This window comes from Homalodisca vitripennis, chromosome X (assembly GCF_021130785.1).
Source record: "Homalodisca vitripennis isolate AUS2020 chromosome X, UT_GWSS_2.1, whole genome shotgun sequence".
In the NCBI taxonomy this organism is placed as follows: Eukaryota; Metazoa; Arthropoda; class Insecta; order Hemiptera; family Cicadellidae; genus Homalodisca; species Homalodisca vitripennis.
Window position 1 is genome coordinate 88,316,857 of NC_060215.1, and position 17,353 is coordinate 88,334,209.

The window sequence follows — 17,353 nt, forward strand, 5'->3', positions numbered from 1 at the left end:
TTATTGTCTAAACTCTGGTTTGTGTATAGACATTCATTAATCATTTATAACATGTATAATGTATAATAATGTCATAACACATGCATTAATTAAGGTTGTAGGTTATTGTAAATTCTAAGCTTGCTGGACAGTTTTGTAATGAACATTACTTAGAATGTATTATACTTTAAATTGAAATTTTAAATTGCCCAAACGCAAAAACCATTGGGAATATTTACTAGTTTGTTTGTATGGTGCTCCTTAAAACTATGTTTTAGATCTTCTAGAGAGCTTTGAAAACATTATTATCTAATGAAGAAGAAGTACATAAATGTGATATGTGGTGATTGGACTATAATTTTTCGTTAGCTGTAGCTGTAATAGGTTCTCCACAATGTGCAGTAATACAACTTGCATGGGCGTTCACCGTATAAGGAAAGCGACAAAAGTACAAAATTAGTTTAAGATGGAATTTCACAGTAATTCCAAATTTCCCTCCCTAAGCCTCAACTTTATTTCCTTTTAATATACTTAAAATTGAGTTTAAAATGTAATGTTTGTTTTGGTGTTTTAGTTGTTGTTTAGTTTTATGTAAAGATTGGAAGTTAAGGTATTTTATTTATTGATATCATTATACATCTATGTCTTGTACATGATACTTTACAAAATAAAGGATTAATTGATTGCAGAATGAAATCTATATGATATCATGGATTACAGCCATGAAACCGAGAGAAAGAGTACACTAATACCGGACTCACTTTACATCGACAGAACAGATCATCAACATGAAATCATGGATTACAGTAATGAACCGGAGAGGAAGAGTACACCACTACCAGACTCGCTTTACATGGACAGAACAGAATATCCACAGGAAACCATGGATTACAGTCATGAACCAGAGAGAAAGAGTACACCACTACCAGACTTGCTTTACATCGACAGAACAGAATATCCACAGGAAACCATGGATTACAGTCATGAACCGGAGAGGAAGAGTACACCACTACTAGACTCACTTTACATCGACAGAACAGAATATCCACAGGAAACCATGGATTACAGTCATGAACCGGAGAGGAAAATTACACCACTACCAGACTCGATTTACATCGACAGAACAGAATATCCACAGGAAACCATGGATTACAGTCATGAACCAGAGAGAAAGAGTACACCACTACCAGACTTGCTTTACATCGACAGAACAGAATATCCACAGGAAACCATGGATTACAGTCATGAACCGGAGAGGAAGAGTACACCACTACTAGACTCACTTTACATCGACAGAACAGAATATCCACAGGAAACCATGGATTACAGTCATGAACCGGAGAGGAAAATTACACCACTACCAGACTCGATTTACATCGACAGAACAGAATATCCACAGGAAACCATGGATTACAGTCATGAACCAGAGAGAAAGAGTACACCACTACCAGACTCGATTTACATCCACAGAACAGAATATCCACAGGAAACCATGGATTACAGTTATGAACCGGAAAGGAAGAGTACACCACTACCAGACTCGCTTTACATCGACAAAACAGAATATCCACAGGAAACCATGGATTACAGTCATTAACCGGAAAGGAAGAGTACACCACTACCGGACTCGCTTTACATCGACAGAACAGATCATCAACATGAAACCATGGATTACAGTCATAAACCAGAGAGAAAGAGTACACTACTACCAGACTCGCTTTACATGGACAGAACAGAATATCCACAGGAAACCATAGATTACAGTCATGAACCAGAGAGAAAGAGTACACCACTACCAGACTCGCTTTACATGGACAGAACAGAATATCCACAGGAAACCATGGATTACAGTCATGAACCGGAGAGGAAGAGTACACCACTACCAGACTCGATTTACATCGACAGAACAGAATATCCACAGGAAACCATGGATTACAGTCATGAACCGGAGAGAAAGAGTACACCACTACCAGACTCGATTTACATCGACAGAACAGAATATCTACAGGAAACCATGTATTACAGTTATGAACCGGAAAGGAAGAGTACACCACTACCAGATTCGCTTTACATCGACAAAACAGAATATACACAGGAAACCATGGATTACAGTCATTAACCGGAAAGGAAGAGTACACCACTACCAGACTCGCTTTACATCGACAAAACAGAATATCCACAGGAAACCATGGATTACAGTCATTAACCGGAAAGGAAGAGTACACCACTACCGGACTCGCTTTACATCGACAGAACAGATCATCAACATGAAACCATGGATTACAGTCATAAACCAGAGAGAAAGAGTACACTACTACCAGACTCGCTTTACATGGACAGAACAGAATATCCACAGGAAACCATAGATTACAGTCATGAACCAGAGAGAAAGAGTACACCACTACCAGACTCGCTTTACATGGACAGAACAGAATATCCACAGGAAACCATGGATTACAGTCATGAACCGGAGAGGAAGAGTACACCACTACCAGACTCGATTTACATCGACAGAACAGAATATCCACAGGAAACCATGGATTACAGTCATGAACCGGAGAGAAAGAGTACACCACTACCAGACTCGATTTACATCGACAGAACAGAATATCTACAGGAAACCATGGATTACAGTTATGAACCGGAAAGGAAGAGTACACCACTACCGGACTCGCTTTACATCGACAGAACAGATCATCAACATGAAACCATGGATTACAGTCATGAACCAGAGAGAAAGAGTACACTACTACCAGACTCGCTTTACATGGACAGAACAGAATATCCACAGGAAACCATGGATTACAGTCATGAACCAGAGAGAAAGAGTACACCACTACCAGACTCGCTTTACATGGACAGAACAGAATATCCACAGGAAACCATGGATTACAGTCATGAACCGGAGAGAAAGAGTACACCACTACCGGACTCGCTTTACATTGACAGAACTGATCATCAACATGAAATCATGGATTACAGTGATGAAACGGAGCGGAAGAGTACACCACTACCAGACTTTACATCGACAGAATAGATTATCAAGATGACATCTCGGATTAAAGTCATGGCACGGAGAGGAAGAGTACACCACTACCAGACTCCCTTTGGTCCGACAGAATAGATTATAAATATGATATCATGGATTACAGTCATAGCACGGACTCGCTTTACATCGATCATTGGAAATGCCCCCGTTATCATAGAAAACCATGCCTTTTCCCCTAAGAAAACTTTAATTTATTTAAACAACGTTTCTGTTTGGATATTTTACTAAAGAAAAATTTTGTTTATAGCAATTTCAATCCTTTTTTTTAATCTGAGCCATTAAAAATAATAAGTAATTTGTTTCTTAGTTAAGAAATTGATTGAATCATTAATTTAAATTTATACGAGTCATTAAATCATTTCCCAGTTTTTCCTGGTATTGAAGGAGCTCATTTTAGGTATAAAGTCTCCATTTTATTATTTTCAAACATAATTTACCAATTTCAAAATACTCTTATCTTCACGTATACAATTCAGAATATAAATGAGCATATACAGTGTATATTCTTTTCAGAAATAAATCAGTTGAAGAGGATTTTACCTTTAAAACAGATCATAGCAAAACTATATCCCTACGACCGTTTGAAAAGATAATATAACAGTATTTTCCAATATTACGTTCGTCTGACACACAACTAATAAAAATTCAGGTAATCATTAATACAGTACTTCATTAGTGTATTTAGAACTTGGATTTGGGTTACCTAAACAAATCTTTCTGTATTTATTTTAAAGGTGTGTTTGAGAAATCAGATAACTTATTTTTATAATATTATGTTTTAAAACCTCTTGATTGTTTGAAAACTATAAGCAATAATTGAATGGTTCAGATTAAATATAGGTGCCGTATCTCATTTCTCCTCGCTACTCCAAGGCGCTATATTACTCATGAGTCCCAATAGAGACGTTGTCCTAAACCTAAAAAATTTAGTTGTATTCTTCCTAGCACAACTGAGTAATTCTCATAGGTACAACCCCCTTTCTCTGTAAAATTCCCTGGCTTGTTACTTAAGAACAGATTTCAGGCAGCCTCCAACGGGAAGCATCATATGGTACTGTGATGTGAATTATATTACGATAAAAGAAACATCGACGTAATTCTTCTTATTACGTACAGTATTTTTCGTAAATCATTGCAATAATCTTTTTATAGATTATTTATATGCGTAGTGCCTATAATAAAGATGAAAGTCCCTTTGAATATCTATATATCTTAAATCTCTTGTTATCACACAAACATAAACTAGCTGAAATGTTTAAAACAATATTAATGATCAGTTAACAAAGCATCTAATTATAAGTTATGTAGTATATGGTATAGTAATGGTGGTTTAAATTGTTATAGATAGTGTACAATTAGTTTGTGTTTAAACTGTACTTTAAGAAGATTTTGACTTTATCGAATAAGACAAACCGATAGAAATATGAAATAATTATCGTTTAGGAGTTAATGAGATATAATTTATATGCTGTTTCTTTGATTGTAGAAAATAAGTTGTCAAAATAATTGATTGCATCAACATGTAGGAAATACAATGTTCAGTAGCGAAAGGTGGAATTATGTTGCTGTAGTGTGTATAATCTATGTATGTTTTTCAGTTTATAAAACCTAATTTTAATTCCACTATAATTGTATATGAAAACTATACTAAGTTATTAGATAATTTGTATAAGCATATGTCCACTTTTCAAGTAATAATTCCTGAAAACATTGTACATTTTTTTGTTTGAGGTTGACTAGCAATTTTTCTCTCTACGAAAAAAAACACACTTTTAAAGCGTGTTTTGAAGAATAGCCGATGTACTTGGGTCAGAGGTAAAGGGAAGGCCACATACATGGCCTTTATCTGAGCGGAGATGTGTAGATAAGAAGTGCGCCTCGCACCAAAGATAATTCTATAGTGTTAGGTGGTTCCTCTACTTTCCAAAAGTTTTTAATTGGCTCATGAATCTCAATGTCATTTACAGTCAGTAGTCTAACTAGCACATTGTTTGTTTGTTGATTTGTGAGAGTGGGAGCGGACCTGATTAAACTTGTTCCAAAACTGTGCTGATGTAGAGAGAATGTATGTAACAAGAGAAGCAGGAGTACCTTGCAAACAACGCACAATAATAAATCTTCTCTTATCAATACATCAGTAGGGCCAGGCGTGTCAAAGTTTGGGTCAGCGAGAACAAGGGTTTGAGTTATGATTTTGTATCAAGTCAGATAAGAGCTTTTGATAAATTAATAGTGATTTTATTCAGAAATAACTCTACTAAGAGTGAAGATTGCGATCAATTGGTTTTCACTTATGAGGTTGAGATAACAATAATAAAATTATTTCCGGCTTGAGAGCGGCTGATTTACAGTAGTTAGCACAAGCTTCGGAAGTAAATGAGGTTTGAGATGCGCTATCAAGTACAGCGCGGGCTACTGCAGTGTGTCCCTCAAGGGATGACAACAGTACTAGGGCAGTTGCAAGTATATCAGTGTGGTTTGGCCTTGAGAGATTCCAATAAAATTAAAGTTATTATTTGTTGTAGAATTAATTGCGGCATTACCATTTCCTGTAGGGGTTTTTTGAGAGATAGCCGAACTATTTCTAGGTACAGTGTCATAGCGGCCGGGCGGAGGTGGCGTATATGTAGTGTTATGTAGCATGCTGTGGCGGCGCTTGCTACAAACACTACAGTTGCGTTGGAACTTGCGTTTACCAAAGCAGTTAAAGCATAGGTTTTTTATATACATTTATGTACTTTGAACTTACATATTATAAAATGCAAGCCAGCGATAAATATTATGAGCTGTACAGGAACAATAGGTACACCCATGTGGCTGATTACAAGATAACATAGACACCTTATTGTATTTTTAGAGCTTAGTTTAGTTTGAGGAATACTTAATTTCTTAAAATATATAATTTTTGATAAAGATTGTTGGCAACACATCAATAAGATTAGTCTCCTATAAGCGATCACATTTCGTCTCAAGGTCTTAATAAGCTCGTCTATATAAGGGATTTCTTTTGAGATTTCTCGTGAGTGCTTAAATTTATATATATAATTTCTTGGTCAAACTTTTTATAATGTGCAAAGTGAGAAACAGACTCTTTTTTATATATCTCGGCCTAACGCTTTGAAGGTTTGAGCGTTTTTATTGTAAGAGTTGAAAAAAGCACGCGTCTTTTTTAACGAAGGGGCGTTAGTTTCAAGCAAATCTAGTACATTTTGCTTGTATATTTTGCTTGTATATATTTTGCTTGTATATATTTTGCTTGTATGTATTCTACTAGTATATATACGTTAACATGTAACAATAGAAATAATCCATTGTAATACAACAACAATAACAACAACATGTTGTTGTGCTGTTACATTGTAATATTGTGTAATGTATAATATGATTTTTTTGTTTTAGATGAGAAATGTTGAATTATTGTAACGTTTCGAAATGGTCTGCCAAACTATAAAATAATAAGCATTGGTAAGCGGCAAAGATTTCATAATATCTAGAGTTTCATTAGACGGGCAAGACAGTAGGTGAATTAACTTTCTTAACGTTAGAGATACTTTCATTTTATTTATAGTATTTCCAAACAAAGTGTGAAATGCAACCCAGTTTTCTTGTTGGCCATTGAAAGTAGGTATATTCAGTATAGGTAATTTCACAGAGGGTGCAGAGGTGGTTTCCGAGGCTGCTAAAGCCGCAACTTGCCATGCAATACTATACAGAGGAGACTATATAATTCAAAGCTTACCGAAAAAAAGTAGTAAACCACATTTTGAAAATAATTCATTTTATTTTTAGTTGAGAAAATATTCTTAAATTACAAAAAAGTTTCTTCTCAAAACATCTTTAAGCACACAGTTTTGGTATAAGCAGCACTAATTATAAGTGTAGTTTTATTTTTTAACACAATAAACGCTGTATATTGTTTCAAATGAAATGTAGTTTAATCTTCCTTCTGATTTATTTTTATTTTTAGTACCAGAATAAAATTTGACTCAGAGTTACTATTGTCATTTGGTAAAATAATAACTTTTTTCTTTCAGTGGGAAATTAAAATATGATAATGTATTTGATTGGCGTAAAATAAAGTAGTTTAAAGGTGGCGTATTTAATTTTGACAGTGGATGTGAAGCAAAGAATTGTTCTTAAAGTTCAAAGGTGATTGAGGAAACATTGTAGGTACAAGGCAAAGAACTATCTAATAGGCACTATTTAAATTTTTAAGGCGATGACGGTTATCAGTGCAGTTGTAATGACAAAGCAAATAAAAGGTGGATGGGAGGTTCTAGAAACTGGAAGTGCTCACTTAATTTGAGCAAGGTTTGGTTCAAATGCGTCTACTAGTAAGATTTCAAGTAGAATCACGATATTGATATAAACATAAATGATATAAAACATATGATATAAAATTGTAAGTTGAAACATCACGTGCAAGTAGAAAATGCTCAGTAATATTTTTGGCAAAAGAACATTATCACACTGAATTTAGTATTAATTTTGGTTCGGTAATAAATAACCTTTTATCACTTTATAGTTCAGTTCAAAAGTAAATGTTTAAAAAAGCACACAAGTAAATGTTCAATTTACACAATTTAATGCCTAAAAAGCTGACTAAGTTAAAAAATATATTTTCAACTATCCGGCTCGAAGCCAAAGATTACGTGAAATATTTAAGAGTAGTGGACTGTGTCAAAGAAATATAAAAATAATTTAAAGCGAATAATTTGACGTAAACATCACTAACTTTAGTTGAGACTGGAAGTGGCGGAGGGTGCACCTTTTCCCTGAAGTGAGGCTATCCCTGTTGTTGATGGCTAAAAGCACTTGCGTTCTAATTATTTCTTGAAAACGTGCAATATAAAAATACAAATAGAAAAATAAAATATTACTGAGACTTTGTTACCTTTGTTTGTTTAATAAGTTTATTCCAGCCAAAACGTATACAAAATACATTGTTAAACTATTATAAATATATAAAGCTTAGTATAATGGATAATCTATAAACACCTTACTTTTTTATAAATGCAATTATATAAAAATAATAATCTGTAGGAAAAGCCTAAATAAGCAGTCTGTCTGTGCGTAGGCCAGTTGTTTCCATCCGTCTTAGTCATAAAATCATAAAATGCCGGAATGAGCGAAAAAAACATTAATAAAAGTGCTATTTATATAACGGCTCTTTGGTTCACCTTGAAATAGAAACAAACAATGATAGTAAGAAAAATGTAGTGGCAACATTAATAAACACTAGCAACAAAAAGAAAGAAATGTATGACGCGGAAAAACGTTTGGAGAAGAGTAAGGTATGAGTGGGGGGGGGGGGCAGTGGCAGTGTCAGTCCAGTCAGTGCCTGTGAGTCTGATCAAGTGTCACAGGTCCTTTATACCCTGCAGTGATAAAGACCTCTGGAAATGACTAATTGCAATAGCTACTGACTGATTTGATTTTTAAACACTGATAAAAAATGTCCATTGAAGAAATTATGAGCATATCCTTTGTACTTCCAACCAGTTATTTCCATTTTAAAATATTACTGTGCCTTCAGCAAAACTTTTCAACGCTATTGATATAAAATAAAAACAAAATTGATCGGAGGGTGCTTCCCTGAATAATTACGAAATTTACTGGCAATGGATCACTAGACATCCCCCAGACAGACACAGATTGTATCTGTCTGTGAGGTAGCTCTAGAACCATTCAAGGATGCTACCATAGGCTCCAATAGCTTTAGGCTATAGTTACCAGATATAGCTTTAGTTACCAGCTTGTCTCTACTGACTGAGGCAAATTCTTTTTTGACATCGAGAAAAACCAGCATGGAATGTTTTCCATTTGAAATGCAAAAATGTATATTGTTTGATGATATCTAATAGCACATCATTAACATTTGTATCCCTTCTGAAACCGTACTGACAATTACATAAGATATTGTTTTTATTAAGGTAAGATACAAAATTATTTCTTAACTATACGTCCTAATACTTTGGAAACTACACTAAGTATAGAGATTGGCCTGAAATTGTTTTATTAGTAAACTCATTAGATTTGTTCAATGGTAACACCTTAGCTAGTTTTAAATGTCCAGGAAAGATACCTGATAAAATACTTAAATTTATCTAATGGTGTAAGGGTTTAGTAAAGAGCTGGATGTTTGATTTGAGAATGTCAGCAGAGACATCATCAAAACCGAGCGCTGAGCCCCCCCCCCCCACCAGTGCAGTCACGTGCCGTAAGAAGTCTTTGCCAGTAACAGTGTTAAAAGTAAACGTACAGTCAGCGTCACTCATCATCGGCTCCCCGCCCGCACTAATTTTATCCGCCAACTCCTGCCCCAAATTTGCGAAAAAGGAATTTAAAATGTTAGCAGTGCCTTTGATTATAGAATGGGTAGTTTCGGTAATTTTTGGTAAGTGTCTCTAAATTGGAAAGGACCCTTGCTTAATCGTTCTTCCATCTAATCCGTTTACAGTAGATCAGAATAATTTTCTGTTATTATTTGACTGATCTATTTCATTTTTATAATAATATCTTTTTGTTTTTTTTTTTAATTGAATTAATGAGCTGTTGTCTAATGGTTCTATAATTATTTCTTAATTTTACGTTAAATGGCTGTTATCTTACTTTTTTACTGAGTTTATCTGTTGTTCGAAATAATATAATGATTGGGGAAGATATCCAAGGCTTCAAATTTTTAAGTCTTGTTCTTCTATTAAGAACTATTTTCCTAGCTCCAGGTATCAAATTACAGACTATATCTTGAATATTTCTAGCACAAGAATTGACGTCATTGTCAAACAGAACGTGGGCCCAGTCAACGCGAGAGGGGTTATCGGTGGGCACAGCATGGTCAACGTAGGTGTGGGGCGAAGTGTCAGAGACAGTGTCATGAGTATCACGCCAGACAGCGATAGTCAGACCAGTACTATGGGGGTCGGTAATGTTCATGTGACAACAGATGATCTTACATTGGTCATGGCAAAATGTCTCACAAAGATTTAGTCCAGGCAAGAAACGCGATTGTCAGTTACTCTAGTCGGTTTATTTATATACTGTCTAAGTCATGCTCCTTCTAAACAGTTTAAATATCTCTTGGTGTGTTCGCTGTTCCTTAATAAGTCTAAATATATAACCTAAGAAAAAAACATTATCTAATAAGCTCTAAGTCTTCGTAGTAATGTTCCCATTCGTCCAAAAACAATTTTAAGTCGCTGTTAAAAATTCGGTGTGTTACAAGGATATTTTAATGTTCCTTTTGTACAGTAAACTCCAGTCTATGACAGTAAACATCGCCTAATGGTATATGAGTGGAGAGCACAAGATACTCCATCATTAACTTGCATGATAACAACGTCGTTCTGGTTCCTCCGTGTATTAGTAACCACAAGTTCGAATCCGTAAAGTTTTGTACTTCCCCATCCCCTCCCATCAACCAAAACTCCGGCAATACTATCAAGTCCAAGTGCTCAAACAAATTACTCAAGTATAATACTAACTAGTCAAAATTCTTAGAAAACATCTTATATTACAATGTAATATTTTTAAACTTTTGACACAACCGTTATGAAAATTGAATCACTCATTGATCGAATCCAATTCTATACAAGAAACATTTAAGTTGACATCTCTGTCATCAACCCTCATGAGTCATAGGCGCCCAGCCTACCCAGCAGCCGGCCTACCCAGTTGTTGTGCATTACCTAAAAGCCATTGTGATTTGTGCATTATTACGTTATTGAAATAACTCATAACATCTAATTTATATATATATATATATATATATATATATATATATATAGATTAATTTAAAATTAAGTATATATTTTTTCCTTCATCACTTCCTCGTAATAATTAAATAAGGTAAATTCTTGCTGATTGGTTAAATAACGAAGTAAAATGATAACAAAATTAAATACTGTTATTTTATTTTAATTTTCCCTTTATTACAATTTATAATTATGCGGAAACAAAACAGGACACAATTTTTATTTTCGACATAATTAAAACAACAAATTAAGTCTACTCTTTGTTTGAAAATAAATTTGCTTAGTAGAAAACCAGCTTGGCATAAAACTCATTTCACTGAGCCGACAGGTACTTAAACAATTCTAGTTAAAATTGTTAATACTAATATTTAGTAAAACTAAAACTAATTGGAAAAGATTATTTTTTACAAAGTTGAAAAAACGTAATAACAGTGTAGTGTAGGCCCTAATAGTAAAACTATAAATTTTAATCCCTCGTAGTAATTAAATAAGGTCAGTTATTTGTTGATTGGTTAAACAATGAAGTAAAATAATAACTAACTTGTAAATAATAACTAATAAAAAAGAGTCTTCTACTTGAACTAAATTTTTAAAAAACTGAACACAAATTGACAGTAAATGTGGGAAGAAGTAATAGGTATTAATGAGGGAAAGATATACACATATTATTATCGTTGACGTTTACAGTTAATTTACAGCCATAAAAAATAACTTTTAAGTGTTTATGTTACAGTGATTCTTTTCTACATATATTAATGTCTCTGAACATATTACATTTATTGCAGCTTATAGGATATTTCGAATTACCGGTACTATACAGCTCGATGTTACTTGTAGTGGTCCATGTCCTCAACCTGCAGCATGCGTATGGTGTCGGCGTCCTCGGTCGGCTTGATTAGAATCTTCCCATTAAAGAACCTCGCGAAGTGGATTCTTCTCGCCTTGACCAGCCTCCTGACGCGGCCCAGCAACGCTTTGTTGTGTGGAGCGAGCTGCTCGTTGATGCAGACGTTGCTAGGCGAGATCTCCTTGGCGTTCCATTCTTACGCCTAGCCGCAGTCAGCCACACTTCCCGCACCCTGCCAGATACGAATTGGACCATAATGGGAGGATGAGAGTTTGTTTTTTCGAATACAGTCAAAGACGATGCGCAATCGAGATATCTTATTTAGCGATATCCACACCGATAACTGTTGAGATGTTCTCCAGACTTACATTTATGTTTTCTCCCGATTTCAAAGAGACATACGCCCAGTATCTCGAGTTTGACGCACCGAGCATGCTGTTCACTGTCGACCAGTTGCTGCTGTTCGTTCTGCAGCAACAGGTCCCGCATATCATTCCTGTCGCGCTACAGCTCGTCACAAGGCGTACACGTATCCTTGTGGTTCTTCCAGTTTTTGTTTGACTTTCACGAGTTCCTCAGCAAATGTGTTTGCAATGACAACGTTGCTTCATTTCACTGTTTGTTAGTACTTGAATTCATTTCTATTTTAAGTGAAGAGATTGTGCAGATTACTGTCTCAAAGTTTACCGGATTTTTGTTACTCTTGACGGATGCTGAGTTGACCTTACAATTATCATATCTCCAATTTTTAAATTTGGATTTTGTAAGATTCTGGCTCGTTGCGAAACGTGTGCATGCCGGGTGAAACACCGACCAACATTCGCCACATTTGGCAAAACATCACCAGAAGTTAAGTCCAAATTACATTTTCCGCACTTTCAAGACATTTCGCACTAAAATATCAGCCAGAATATTCAAACAAATAATATATATTGAAAATTAATACACTTGCAATATTTTTTGTTTGTTTTTTCTTTCTTCTTGTTGATTGGCATAGGCTAGGTTTGAAAACCAAAAAGCCTCTTTTGATCCCTCAACTCTTTTTAGTAGTGTTTGCCTTCAATTATAATTATATGCGTAGTTAATAATTATTAACTACGCATATACAATGGTAGCATGCAACAGAGAGTAACAACAACATTTATGTTATACATTTTATTAATTAGATGTTAGTTTTTCAGTTAAATTAGGTCGTTTACTGTGATTTTAGGTTGTATTAAAATGTTTTTATTACGACAGGTTAGTTACAATATAAGTGTTTCTAACCGTGTTTATTAGACCAAGATTAAGGACTTTCTGTTGAAAGAAGGGTTAAGCTTAGATGGTTAGATTTCAGGTTGATCTTCTTGCCAGGGTCCATCAGGCCTATCCTATCCCGAAAAGGCGTGGACCACAGTAAACAGAGCCCATGACCAGGAGACACTCAATTTGTCCTAATGTGTGTGAGTATTGTTTTATATTTCTTTTAGACAATGAAATAAATTGGTTTATTTCCTTATATAACTCTACATCTTCTTGAGCTAGAATGCTACTTAATGTTACATTGTTACCAACAAGTAGCCTACTGGTTTTCTTAAAACATTGCTGTCTTATATAATAATTGCTGGGGCATTTGAGTATGAAATCTTCTGTGTTTTCTGTTTGTCCGAAGGAGCATTTTAGACACATGGGAGTGAAATACTTTTTTTTATTCGATACAGATTAAAGTTGACATTTGCATGACCTAACCGTAGCCTAATGATGTTTATTAAGTTTCCTCTGCTCATGTTTCTTGTATTACACCATGGCTTATTACTAAATTCACTCTTTATTTTTTATACCATTTTGCTTTGGATAAAGTCTTTTACATATTGATTAAATTTCTTTATATGTATTTTTAATTGATAAGCTGCACAAATGAAACATTTTTCTAGTTTATCTCCATCTCATATCGCTTCTTTGGCCAATTTGTCTACTATTTCATTACCATCTATGCCTATGTGTCCAGGTACCCATTGACATGTAATATTTTAATTTCCATCTACAGTAATTCTTATGATGTCCATCATTAATTCCTCTGGTGCGTTTACTCTACTCGCATTTTCATGCGCTACAATCGCTGACTGTGTGTCTGAACAGATAACATAATTGTCAAAATTGAGGGTATTTGTGTACTGTATTGATTTGTGTATTGTATACAATTCAGTTGTATTATTTGACATATATTTATTCAGAGAAAAGTTTTTCGTTATATTTATCTGTGGAATGAAGAAGGCAGCTCCTTTACCTATAATGTCTTTAGAGCCATCATGCCCTCCTCCGTAGACTAATGGATATAGTCTCGGCTCTCTAACTGAGAGATCACGGGTTCAAATCCCGGGGAAGTCCAATCAGGCATATACAATAACTCAATAACTCGTTTATTCAACCAAAGTAACACAATTACATGCATTGGTCATGTCAGATAACTTCTACAACGGATTAAAATCGTCAATAAATAACTAAAACTACTTGAACTCTTAAGATATTTTAAAACTACCAGGTTGTCGAATTAGCCGTCAGTCAGGAATTCACGGACGCTGTAAGAGCATTTATCAAGGAGAAATAACTTAAGCCTTTTTCTAAATTTTAGATGATTTGACTCTGTTTTGAGGTGCATAGGGAGTTAGTTAAACAGATTAATCCCATTGTAACGGAGATTCGTTTTGTAAGAAAGCTGTGTGATTTGCAGTGACCTGAATGTAAGAAATTCTTAAATTATACTGATGGTTTCGAGGAATTTCGAAATATTCAATGTATTGAGTTAGAAAAGATAATGTTTCGTCCATATAAAGACATGGAAAAGTTAAAATATTGGAAGACTTAAAATTGGTTTACAATGATTGACGCCTGTTAATTGAAAAAAATACTCGATTTCTCTCTTTTGTAGGCGGAACAGAAACAGTGTCCTTTTGTTCTCACACCCCCATATGGGCAGTGCATAGACGAGATGCGGGTAAATGAGTCCGTAATATGCAGAAAGAAGAACATCAGAGTTAGATGATTTTGCTAGGGTACGAATGGCAAATACTCCTGAGCTCACTTTGTTGGACAAATTTTCAATATGGTTGTGCAATTTTAGCTTATCGTCCAAGGCAGTCCAAGAAATGTCGTGTTGTTAATCGCAACCAGTGAAGCAGATCTGATGAGTGCAGCGTCGCCGGCCGCCTCGGCGCAGAGCACGGAAATCCACTAAGAGCAGGGCAATTTCTAGTCGTGAGGTTGGTGCACAATTGAGGCGGACGAGCGTGCGTCGTCTTAGCCGCAAAGCCGCTTCTCAGTACATTTGCAGGTTATCACATTCACTCCCAGCTTAGACGATGTAGAGTTAGTGACAGTTCCCACATTAATTAACTTACTAGTCGACATTGAAGTTATGCAATAAGCACCAATGGATCCGGGAACATGAACGTCACCGCTGATAACTCCAACAGAGTTTACTTTTTCTAAAAACACTCAATAGAACAGGAACGGTAAATCATCCAGCTTATTAATGCAGAACAGGATTGCCAACCCTCATGATGGCACGACGCGATTGATAGTGTACTTTGCAAATAAAATGTCAGTGTAATAAAATAAATATCAGTGTTCAATGAAGCCAGCAAAGCTTAAAATCAATAAATAATAATGGATAGCATAAAAAATAGATCCATCAATATAAACGACAATGTGATCATTGTAGGTTATGTGAATATAATTATTGAAAGATAGTTTTAACACCATAGTATTTTGATCTTTTTTAATTTCATGATCATTTATAGTACTGTTGCATTTTAATATTGTTCCTCCCATGAACAAGGGCATAGTAAATTCCCAATGCTCTATTGTAGCTGTTTTTCCATGTACAAAGTTAGGGTTAGCCACTTCCATAATATTGACTGCAGATAAAAATAGTGGAATTTTGTTTTTCTGCCAGTAAGGGTTGATGTTACACATCATATTAATATACCTAATGTTTTATATGCTGGATGCTTTGCTTCTGTTACAACCTTTAAGTTAAAATTTGGCGTGTGAAATTTAGTGGGAGTTAACCTGTTTCTAATTGTAAGGCGAGTATTGTTGACGTTTTTGTGCTCCGGTGCCAATGCTCAGTGCTTGATTTTGTATTGTATCTAGTTTGTTTAGTATATTTTGTGGCAAGTGACCAACAAGTGGGAACAGTATTCTAATTTGACCGAATCAATGCTCTGAATACTTGTAAGACTTGAAGACATGATGCTGAAGGTATTCGACATTTTACCATACGCAATAGTATCATTATTTTGAAATGTATATAGATTACATGTATTTTTTATACATTACATGATCTGCATATTGTAATGTATAAATATCATAGGGCATATTATTATTTATATCTTATTTATTTATTGTTTTATATATATATATATATATAAACAGGATTTGACTACTACCACAACAGATTAGACAACAGGATTGACTTAATACACTTCCTTGCGGTAAGCCTCTGTTGGAATTTCTTGATAGAGTGCATTCTGAATAATTTATTGATAATACTCTGTCGGCTAGTTGCTGCAATGTAAAATGAACTTAGCAAGAATACCAAGAATGTACATTTTATTGTATAGTGTGGAAAGATGAACATGGTCATATGCATTAGTAATGTCTAGGAATGCAGCTATTATATTTTCGCTTTGTGATAACGCATTATGAACTTCCGATGAGTAGGTGGTTAAATAATCCGCACATCCTCGTTTCCTCCTAAAACCGTATTGTGTAGATGGTATAATTTTAAGTTTATTAACAAGCCATTCTATCCTATTTCTTATCATAGTGTTCATAATGTTTATGAAGAATGGGATCAATGAAATTGGCCTAATGATATTTCGTCATTTTTATCTTTCCCTGGTTTCAATATTTCAATAATTCTAAATTGTTTCCATGCTGAAGGAATGTTACATTTTTCATTCCAAATATCATTGTATATTCTAAGTATCATTCTGTGACCATTTTCTGGGAGCTGTCTTATCAGGCTGTAATTGATATTGTCAATTCCAGGTGATGCATCTCTTTTTTTACTCAGTATCGCTATTTATAATTCATTCATTTTAAAGTTGATTTCAAGAATGTGGCTGGATTCAGTAATTACTTTTGTAGTACTTTCAGTAACACGTGAGACATAATCTGGTATTATATTTTTAATACATTTTTCTCCAAGTTCTTCATTATTTTGTATGCAATTATCATAGTAATAATTAGTTGCATGATTTGTTTAAAAATGTATTTATAATATGGCATGCATATGCTGTGGAGTTGGTAAAGGCCATGCTTTGCATGTTTCCTCCTATCCCCTTTCTTTTTGCAATTCTAATGACCTCTCTGGTATTCAGATGTGCAGTCTGGTACTTATGATAATTAATAGAGGTCATATCTAATCTAAATGTTTTAAAGCTAATCTTCTTTTGGTTACTACATGGTAGCATTCATGAGTTCACAATGTTTTGGGTTTAAATGTGGTTCCATTCATTATGGGTTTTATATTAGGAATATTTTCATCTACAGCGTGGTAAATAATTTCATACAGTTTTTCAATGTTCTGATTTAAGTAATTTATTTCCAATTTACTAATTTCCTCTTATACATGTTTAGAATATCCTTTCCAGTTGGCTTGTTTATAATTTTTTCTATTTTAACATTTAGACTGTTGATCTTTTAAATAAACTATAGGCCTATTTAGAGTCTTTATTA

At 34.5% G+C, this 17,353-nt stretch overlaps 2 protein-coding genes across 2 annotated transcripts; both read left to right on the plus strand.

Moving 5' to 3' along the window:
* Positions 1-688: 688 nt before the first annotated feature.
* LOC124369510 lies at positions 689-1,576 on the plus strand. Its single transcript, XM_046827526.1, has one exon. The coding sequence runs from the start codon at positions 689-691 to the stop codon at positions 1,574-1,576; it is 888 nt and encodes a 295-aa protein (XP_046683482.1).
* A 678-nt stretch (positions 1,577-2,254) lies between these two features.
* Positions 2,255-3,016, plus strand: LOC124369511. Its single transcript, XM_046827527.1, has one exon. It carries the CDS (start codon positions 2,255-2,257, stop codon positions 3,014-3,016), a length of 762 nt encoding a protein of 253 aa, XP_046683483.1.
* Positions 3,017-17,353: the final 14,337 nt, after the last annotated feature.

What these genes read in the sequence shown, in the direction of transcription:
- LOC124369510 (XM_046827526.1), top strand. Translation starts at nt 689, where the DNA reads ATGGATTACAGCCATGAAACCGAGAGAAAGAGTACACTAATACCGGAC.
- LOC124369511 (XM_046827527.1), top strand. Translation starts at nt 2,255, where the DNA reads ATGGATTACAGTCATAAACCAGAGAGAAAGAGTACACTACTACCAGAC.